General features: G+C 38.7%; 1 protein-coding gene across 1 annotated transcript; it reads left to right on the forward strand.

The window, feature by feature from the left end:
- The first annotated feature begins 420 nt into the window (after positions 1-420).
- On the forward strand, positions 421-10,974 carry LOC140136298 (exosome complex component RRP40-like). Its single transcript, XM_072158334.1, has 4 exons — positions 421-642; positions 8,094-8,243; positions 9,736-9,887; positions 10,419-10,974. Exons 1-4 carry the CDS (start codon positions 442-444, stop codon positions 10,630-10,632), a joined length of 717 nt encoding a protein of 238 aa, XP_072014435.1. The 5' UTR covers positions 421-441; the 3' UTR covers positions 10,633-10,974.

Below are 10,974 nucleotides of genomic sequence, written 5' to 3' on the forward strand. Positions count from 1 at the left end.
TTTAAAATATCACCTTAATTTTTTTCATAGAACACTAAGATTTTACACTATTTTCTATGATGAGTTCATTTTTAACGACCAAAAAGGGGGCCCTGAAAATAATTTTAGGTCCGAAAGGGGGGCCTCGCAAAAAAATATGTTCATTTTTTTTTATGTTAATTTTTCTTTTTGAATCAGGCCCCCCTGTTAGAAGTGTTTGTGAACGGTCCCTAATATTATAGGCCTATTATTATTTATTTTATCTTATTCTTTTCTTTTTCTTTCTGGGTTTGTTTACCCTTTTCTTCCTTCCTTCCCTTCTTCCATTCGTTTAATACTCGTCCTCTCATCGGAATTTGACCTTCTGAATATTATGACGTAACTAAATTATTATTCATAAATGTCCCCATTCTGCAGCATACTAGCGCTTTTCAATAGGATTACCGCCCGTCCCTAAAAAACATGGCGACTCCCACTGAAGAAGAACATGTAGTTGTTTTACCAGGCGATATTCTGACAGATCTCTTAAAATCTGAGAAGTCTTCAACATATCGATTAGGTCCAGGTATTAGGCAAGAATCAGAGCGAGTGATTGCATGTAAATGTGGTGTCCTTAGAAGAAAAGAACCCAATGTATATTGGATTGATAATCACCAAAAACGGGTAAGTTGCTGCCATGGTTGCAGAATTCTGAACCCGAGTAAATGAGTATAACTTCAGTATATCTTCAAAGAACAACCCATTGTGTCCTACCGTCGCGACAAGAACGTTAAAGATCACCTTGTTCGCTCTTCACTACCACAAACAGATGAAGAGACGGTAGCCAACCACGCCACGGTTACCTGCAAGCGACGCAGATGCAACACGTTAACACCCAGCCGCCATCTGAGGTGCAACAACAGCGTAACGGGACCCAGAGGAGTGTATCACATCAAGAAAACATTCAGTTGCATTTCAACCCATGTGATTTATTGCATTGGTTGTAAACGTCATCCCATCTGTCTGTATATCGGGGAGACAGAACTAGACTGCGGAACTCAGTCCTCAATGATGGGAAATACTACCAATACAAGATACAACACTCAACAGAACAGGCGTTTCCATCAGTGAAAAATAAACAAGAAATGGAATCCAATGTTAACATATATCTGCACAAGTGTACATGCATATTTTCTCACATTAATGTAGTGTGCACGTTAAAGAACGTCACAGGCTATTCGAAAAGAGCAGGGGATCATCCCGGTCATGTTGACTGTACTTCAAAATACACTCATCTACTCTAGGTTCCAGAGTAAAAAATAAGTACAGCTTGTCTGTACGCAGTGCGACAATACTCATACATATGAGGGAGGTACTTATAAGGAAGAAGAAGAAGAAGAAGACTGATAGCCTATCTTTAGTATTGATGCTTTCAGGCTTTATTTTAAATGATAGCAAGAAATGGAAATCGCCCCAAAGGAAAGATTTTAATCGTGAAATTGATCGCCACATCTTATGGATTCACATTATCCTCCGGCGGAACTGTCAAACTGTCAATTACAACGTCTACTAGTGGACTGGTGTTTAAATCCACTCTCATCAAACTAATCAAAACTGTAAACTACAATTTTATCGGAAAAATCAAAAGAAGAAATACTAAATATTGCTTAGTTTTAATGATGCTTACCGATCGAGTCGCCTTGATGGTGTATTTCCGATCATTTTGCAACGTGGTTGAAAAATATTTCCAAGACGCGAGTATCGCCATTAAGCATGGCCCGGTAACCTGGATAAAATTACATGCAATCGATCGTCCAATCCTAGTTCACCTGCGTGATCACGTGGTTTGCCGAATGAAGCCGAATGAACGGTATCGGTGTCGGAACAAGGATTTTTACTTGCAAACAAATTGTTTCGCCGGCACGTTTCAAGAAATTACATAACAATCTTTTGATAATTAGTTAGGGATCGTTTTATTTAAACCTCTGGCATAAGAGATTGAGAATGTGGGTTAAAGATAAGCCACTCTGTGTTCTCATTTTGCAACTAAAACAGGCTTCTCATAAAGCTTAAATTTGCGGGCCATTATGCTGGCCATCCATGGATTTGAAACATGGCGGACATACCAAGCACACTCACTACGTTCGGGTCTGTGAGGGTGCTCGACCAGGCATAATGATAGTCAGTCATTTATCTTTTGGTCGTTATATGACTATCAGTATCATTTGAGGGACTGAGTTGTTATAATATATCTTCCGAGCCGAGGTGCAATTTCAGACAATAGCTGGGGATTAGTGGGGCAGAGGCCCGGGCAGAGGTTATCTATTGAATCCTTTCATGACCACTGAAGCATAGTCAAGTCTGCCAAGGACACTCGGCACAAATTGAAAGACCATGTCAACTCTCGACAAAAGAATGCATGCATGTCAGGTCATACGACACCAATTTGGTGTTTGTTATGACACCAATTTGGTGTTTGTTATGCTCCTCGAAATTAGTACCTTACAGTCTATGTCTGAGACAGAACGTAGGTTGGCCGACAGATTTACACTAAGTTACAGAGCACAGGTGTGATATCCTTCTCCGTGACATTTCCCGACCGGTCCCGGAGCACTTCACCACCACTGACCACACCTTGGATGATGTGGAAGTGACAGCACTTACTCAAGTTTCAGATAGAAAGGACCGCAAGTTGATGGAACAACGTATCATTTTCCAACTTGGGACACTCAAGTCAAACCCAACGGCATGAATCTGCAATTTTTAATGTATTCAATATAAATAAATGTGACTCTTAAAGTCATAATGTACGATCTTATAATAGGTATGCTAGGTGAATTAAAATTTGCCATCAAACTGCATCATTTTTATATATCAAATTAAAGCCCTAGAGTAAAGAAAGCCAAAACTGAAAACCTTTTTGTCATAGCACTTTCCATAGCAAAGTTACATCTTGTCAAAGATTGACTTTCATCAAAAAGATTCAGCTAGCAAAATTCCCCAAAACAGCATTTCGGTGGTGTTTCTAGATCTAATAGTCTCATGATGATAGCAGCTTTTTTTAATGGAACTGCTATCAAAATCCCTCTAAAATTAATTCCATGTGCGATTGTCTTATCACCATAAAAAATCATATATTTGGGTCAAGTGAAGTATAGAAAACATATTTATGCAGGGGCGTCGCTAGACCAATATGATTCGGGGGGTGTACAGTCAGCCCTCGAATTAACCCACGGCACCCATGGCATTTTGCCGTGGGTGCCCATCCCCACTGCCGTAATGCCCTCAAAATATGTCCTTTACCCAAGGCAGTCACTTGCCGTGCCCTCTAATGAAGTTGCCGTCGGTGCCCCAGCCCTGCCCCTTCATTGTAAAATCATCAATCTAGATGTTTGTGTGTGTTTTCTTCACTTTTGAAAAATTGCCTTGGTGCCCTTCTCAAATTTTCAACAGTTGCCATGATGCCCTCTTGAAATATTGCAAACTGCCGTGCTGCCTTGCCTTGCCTTTTCAGTGAAAATCCAAGGCAATTTTCAACTTGCCCTAAAAAAGTTGCCGTGCCCCTTCAGATCCTTAATTCGAGGGCTGTGTACAGTATGGTTTGCCGACGGAAATTTTTTGTAATTTGTTGACCCAAATTTTTTAGCCAGGACGGCGCTCAGAAATCTAAAAAGGGGGGGTTAGGGGTCAAAAAATTTTCACAATTTTTTATTAACTAGTAACTACTATACCATTCACAGTATGTCTATTACAATTTCGTAACACATTAATCTGTTATATGGCTCTCACAATTTGCTGACAATCACACATACCTTTGACTACATTTGCCGACAGTCACATGATTTTGCCGACAGCAGTCAAATTTTGCCGACAAAATTGGGTATTGGGGGTGTCACACACCCCCATACCCCCCCTCTAGCGACGGCCCTGTATTTATGTAGGCTTCCTTGACCGGCCTGTTCTTTTAAATTTCTATGTAAATATGCATTGTGTTCTACATTTGTAGGCGAATTTGGCTGACTAGCAAATGTGTTAACTAAGGTTTGCCTGGCATACCTACTTATAATATAAATTTGGTTAATTTTTTTCAAACCTGATTTTTTGGCATATTTGTAATGTTTACACATGTCACAACTTGCACCTAAATGGAATCAGCCGAATTTGTTGTGTTTGTAGGTAAACAGAGCAAAGTTTGACATAAAGTCATAATTCAAAGAATTATGACTTTATGTCCTCCCATAGAACTGCGTGTTAAATGGCCACAATAACAAGCAGTGTTTCTTTCACTTTACCTCGTTACTATCAGCTCAAAATGGACAGAAACCATTCCCGATAATTATTACTAGTATTATTTCAGCATTTTGAGTATATAATGCCAAATTTAAAATTTGAAGGAAATCGTACATAACCCAACGGCATGAATCTACAATTTAATGTATTCAATATAAATAAATGTGACTCTTAATTTCATCCATCATGCCGCTCAGTAGTCCAGGAGTTGCGATCTGCGTACCTGTTTTCGTTTTTGCGTAATTCCTGCGTGTTTATGGTTTGTGCGCTTTACGCGCAGGCACAACACGCGCTCGCTTTTCACACGCACGCGCTTCACGCAACAATTTTTTCCTTGGTTATTTTCAGGTACGCAGATCGCAGCTCACACTTGATAAAGGCCTAGGGCCGAAATATTGTAATTAAATCTGTGGATTAAATTCCCAGAAAATTAAAATGGTTTGTTCCAAAACTCTTATTTAAGGGGAAATTTGTGTCTATTTTTGCATTTTTCTCAAAAATTAATAACACAGTGGTAACAAAAGTTATGTATATTATAGGGGCAAGGAATCCAATTACTATACTGTAATTTCAGTGACCCAAGACAAGCAGTTCGCTATTTATGATAAGAAATAAGGTACCGATAGGATGTACCTCATTTCCTATCATATATTCTGAACCGCTCGTCTTGACTCTTGAATCACTGAAATTTCAGTGTAGTAATTGGATTCCTTGCCCCAATAATATACATAATTTTTGTTACCAGTGTGTTATTATTTGTTGAGAAAAATTCAAAAGTAGTCACAATTTTACCACAGGGGTGTAGTACCCCCTTAATGGATCTACTAAATACACTTTTCAAACCGACACAGCCACAACTAACTTAACTTCAATACTGTATATATTAAAAGGGCATTTCGTGATCCACAGCCTCATCCCCCACTTTTCTCAAAAAAAGTTGAGATTTTTATATCACTGGAAACCTCTGGCTACATAATGTTTATGTACAAAATATTTCTTGCCGATTAATTCGTTTAGCAAAGATATCGTGAAATTTGAATTTCGTTCTGGTGCACCAGAACGAAATTACAACGCATTGTCTATGGAACAGTGCAATACACATAATCATGCATAACTCGCGAACGCAAAATCGGAATCAACTGAAATTTTGGGAATTAGTTTTTTTCGTGGATATCTAATGAAAAATGACATAAATAGAGGATGCTTGGATCACGAAATACTCCTTTAAGGGCGTGATCACATCAGGCACTTTTGATGTAGGGACGTGGAGTCGACCCTACATCGAAACCACTTCCCAGTGTAGTGTGAACACAAAGTAAGTGGATTCGACCCTACATCAACAATGTGGATCGAAACTACCTGGTTGAGGTAGTTTCGACCCTAGGAGGTGGGTTAAATTTCGTAATGTGAACACGATAATGTGGAGTCGATCCACATATACCGGAAGTGGCTGTGGTCGTACGGGCCGAAATGGTGAATGTCAATGGAACAAAACGAACTGAAGACGTCACCAATCAATCGATATTGGGGTCCAGCATTCGAGTCATCCGCACCCAAACGCAATTACCGGCGCCAAGGCCGCGATCAACTTTGCGCCACGCTAGGCGTCCCCTGCGGAATTGCCAGCTCGCAGTACGCATGTAGTTCTTCACGGTGTAAAAAGTAAACAAAATTGTGAAACAAAATAAAGATTGAATTTTAAATAGCATCGCTGTTTTTCCGTATATATCTTTTGTATTTTATGGCATCAAAACAAACTGGAACAAAGGTAACTAGTATACAGTTCCCGTTTAAACAATTATTTTATGGAAGCTAAAGTGAAATATGACAAAACAGAGGAGAAAATACGCTGTATTTGGTATTTTTACACCGTGGACACGTGAGAAACGCACATGTTGTTTGTTTACATCTCAGACCCCAATATCGATAGGGTGACATCATCAGAAAAAGGTCTATAAATCGCTTCTGAGGTGATGGCTCAAGTTACGTAAATTTGGTATCTATGCTGCGTGGTACTACATGTGAGTCGTTCTACATGTAACATCCGGGTATGTGGATTCGCTCCACTTACATCATAACCCACTTTCGATGTAGATTAGCTTGCTAGTGTGAACGCGAACTCAATGTGGATTCGATGTGGATCGACACCACTTCACTACCTAGGTACGAACCCACATTGTGTAATGTGAACACGCCCTAAGTTAGCCACAAACATCATGGCCCTAGTTGCTCCTTCCTCAACATAGGGCTATGAATGCTGTACGTATTTAATAATATGATCAAGAAACGGGGCACCCTGAACAAACATGACCCATGGCATCCGGCATGGGGATGGCCCGGTCAGGCATGCATGGCATGGCGACGTGACGCCGACGATCATCATGATCATGGACGTTTGATACGCATGGTCACAAGTCAAATCTGGCGATCTTTTCCTACTACCCTTGCCAACCGCCTTGCTAAATTATTACTTTTGTATCATTACTTTTGCATATTTGCTTTGAAGTCAAGGTTTTAATGCATTGCCATTGGAAGGATGGCAGGGCTTCAATAAATGAGGGAAATTATGCGGTAAAAAACAAGGTTAAAACAACGGCATTCCTTTACTTTAGGGTTTTTTATTTGTACACTGTACTTCCACAAGGCAGCTATAACATGTAAGAATAAAAAACCCTAAAGTAAAGAAACACCAAAACAACTTTTTGAAAACAACTTGTGAAAACAGTGCTATTCTTTACGGTGGCCTAGCGGAACAGACACTGACTCATAATCGGAAGGTTGCGGGTACGGCACTTTATCTCGATTACTCCTCTCCACCCAGGTGTTTAAATGGGTACCGGCATTCTTAAATGCTGGGAAGGTAACAGACTCGCTGTAGAGGAGGTGTAGCGATGCCCCTATAGCAACATTACATGGAGGAGTCTGGCCCAATTGCCAATGAAAGAGAGATGGGTACTCTGATCACTGTTTATACAGCATCGTCTCCTTTACCTTTTTACCTGCTAGGCAGTTTTTGCCTCAAAAAATAACCGGAATGTAACTTGTAAGCAAAAAACCTTCATAAATTCAGCATCACTTTCATCACATGAAAAGATGATCAGATGAGTGCAAAGAGGCAAAAAATAGATTTTAGATTTAGGGCCTAGACAATAGATTTTTATCAGAGACATATTTGTAAACTTGGCCATGAACCAATTTTTCAAAAACTTTCATGCAGGAAGGGATCACCGAAATGGGGCTATAATTACTGGTGTCGAGATGATCCCCCTCCTTAAATATGGGGGAGACTCTACTCTTTTTCCAGGCTGAGGGGACAACACCAGAGGAAAGACTGATATTCATGATGTAGGCCAAAGGTTTTCATAGCTGTGCAAAACCGAACTTGAGGAGCTTAGGGCTGATGTTATCCAAGCCAGTAGCCTTTTTACCATTGGTATCCTTGAGGAGCTCAAGGACATTGTCCTCATTAATTTTGGTGAAGCAAAATTTCCCTGGTGGTGTCTCCTCAGGATGACTGTGGTCCAAATCAGCAGATGTGAAAGCCTTCGCCAAGTTTTCTCCTATATTGGAAAAGAAAATATTAAAGGTGTCAGCAATTTGATTACCATCATTACAAATACCATCCCCAACCCTAATACTATTAATGGTATCAGATTTAGAGCCATATCACTGCACTATTCACAGTCCTTCCCATACAAAAACCTCTATTTCTGATCATGTTTAAGTTGGCAAAGTCAGTAAATGATTGCGCAATAATAATTGCAGTCTGAAATGAGATCCATTTCAGACTTGTTGAGTGTTTGTAGAATTATGTCTTTTTGAAACTATCAATTGTATTTCCTCAGTATGTTGCCGTGAAGGGAGAGAGTGTTTTAGGGATAGTAAGCCAGCGAGCAGGTGATGTGTATAGAGTTGACATTGGGGCCAGTGTTCCTGCAAGTTTGTCATATCTGGCATTTGACGGTGCTACAAAGAAAAACAGACCTAATGTCAATGTAAGTAATTAGTTTACAAATTCGTTAGCAATATTTCAAGACCTGCACTTTAATTAAGTCTCAAAGAAGTGTTTTCTTTCAATTACATTGTTATAAAATTATATAACTACATTGAAGTAGATTATGTTGAAAATACAATGTAGACTGTAGCAATAACATTGATCCAGTTTGTCAAACTATCTGTGGTAGATAGCAAATTCATCTATAATATTTTGCCCCAAGATTCACCCTCACAGGAGAATATAATTACATCCAATTATCTGCCAGCAATCTTCAGTAGATATCAATTATCATTACGGTACATCTAGTTATCTTCAGTAGATAACAATAACATGGAATAAATGAAGAGATTTCATATTTCTAGTCCAATAAATCAGTATTCACTGTGGATGTTTTGAAATCTAGCAGACTTCTTTCTCAACACTAATGTTGTTGTGAAGATCTTCTGTTTACCGTTGATGATACTGGTTGCTTAGCAACGCGGTTGCCAGTTGGTTTTCCAAGAAGATCGTCAAATGTGTGACTAAGATTGTATGAAATCTCTTCATCTATTTATCAACAACAGTCCTGATGAAAATGTTCAGTAAAATAACATGGAATATCATTTCATCCATCTGTCTTCAGTAGATAACAATAACATGGAATATCATAACATCCAGCTATCTTCAGTAGATAACAATAACATACAATATCATTACATCCAGCTATCTTCAGTAGATAGCAATAACATGCAATATCATTACATCCAGCTATCTTCAGTAGATAGCAATAACATGCAATATCATTACATCCAGCTATCTTCAGTAGATAGCAATAACATGCAATATCATTACATCCAGCTATCTTCAGGGTCAGAATTTCGTCTCGCAGTGCAAGAATCAATCTTGATTCTTGCAGAATAAATTTGCGGGAATCAACTTTGATTCACGCAAATCTGTTTATGAGAATCTTTGCGAGAATCAATTATCTGATTCACGCCGAAATTCTGACCCTGTAAAGTGAGCTTTTGCATCTGAACTCTTTATATACACAGTTCAAGTTAAGATCAGTAGAAACAAGCTTTAAATAAGCAGGCACCCAGGAGTCATTTACCCAATGGTCATAACATTTTGGCTCCTGGTCCACATTGAAATCATATGAACCAGGTTCTACTTTTTTTCAAATAGAGCTAGGTTTTGTATTAATGTGTAATTGAAATTTAGATGACTCTTAGCCCTTTAAAAATGGCTCCTGGTTCACTAGATAATCACAGGACCAGGAGCTGTTTTTTCCCAAATGTGTGGCTCCTGGTCCAGATCTGCTTATTTTGAGGCTTGAGTAGAAATAAAGTTTAATATAATACTTGAATTACTTAATGCCAACTACATGTAAATGAAAAATGTTGATATGTCCTACAGTGGAATTCCTAAGATGTGTCAAATTAGAACTTGTATTTTTTTTATTCCCAATTCACCTTACTAATTCTTTCTTCCCTTATCTTTGCTGATCCCAGGTAGGAGACTTGATATATGGTAAACTATTAGTAGCCAACAAAGACATGGAACCAGAGCTTGTATGCATAGATAGTAGTGGTAGAAGCAGTGGCCTGGGAGTAGTGACTGGAGGAGGCTTCATGTTCAAATGCTCTCTTAATTTATGTCGCAAGTAGGTTATTGCCAATTACTGCAACCACTTATACATAGGCCTGCTATAAGCACGTAATTGTGGAGGCCAAAATACGCACCTAGATTGTCAAAAAACACAAAATTTTGGATACAATTTTTTGGTGATTTATTTTTTAATCAACCACAACTTATTGCATTACTTGGCTCCAGGTCAAGTTCCATGGGAAAAAATCATGAAAGTTTTCCCAAATGTCAAAAAATGCATTTTGACCAAAATTATGTGATTTGTGCCACAAATAACGCAATTGCGTATTTGTTGCAGGCCTAGGTATACACCAGCCCTCAAAATGGGAGAATTTATTCCAAAATGGGGATGGTATTATAACCAAAGAACAGCTTACAGCTAGCAATAATATATTCCACATCCTAATTGGAAGATTGAGGTAGTCTCAACTTAAAAATTGCAAATGATGTTTATCGATTTTCCTATGAGATTATCTATTTCTAAAATGAATTAAAGTTAACATCTGTAAATCTTATTTTAAGTTTGTTTGTTTCATTTCCTTCCCAGAGTCCTATCACCGAAGTGTCCTCTCATCAGACTCCTAGGTGAAAGCATTCCATTTGAGATAGCAGTGGGTATGAATGGAAGGATATGGGTGCGAGCCAAGAACATTGACAGTACTATTGCAGCCGTTAATGCAGTACTGAATTGTGAATTTATGGACGATGCACAGATCAGGATTATGGTGAACAGACTTGTCAACGCATTAGCTGGATTTTGAAACAAACAAAGAAAGAAACATCAACATAACTTGTCACAGCTGCAAATTTGGCGAGAATTCCGAGAATTTTTCTCGCATTGATTCTTCAAAGCTTAGTTTACAAGAATCTAAATTTATTCTCCTAAACTCATTGATTATTCAACATGCAGTAAGTTAATGTGATTCTTACAAGACGAGGTTGTGAGAATCAGTTTGGATGCCTGTAAACATCAACAAAACCCCTGACTAATGATAGAGAAAGCTATTGGTTTCCCAGATGTTAACCAGCTGAAGCAACTAGTGCTAACAATTACAACACATACTGCTTGCCCTAGCAGACTGTTATGACATTTCAACACTGGT

Source organism: Amphiura filiformis, chromosome 1 (genome assembly GCF_039555335.1).
Source record: "Amphiura filiformis chromosome 1, Afil_fr2py, whole genome shotgun sequence".
Taxonomy (NCBI): domain Eukaryota; kingdom Metazoa; phylum Echinodermata; class Ophiuroidea; order Amphilepidida; family Amphiuridae; genus Amphiura; species Amphiura filiformis.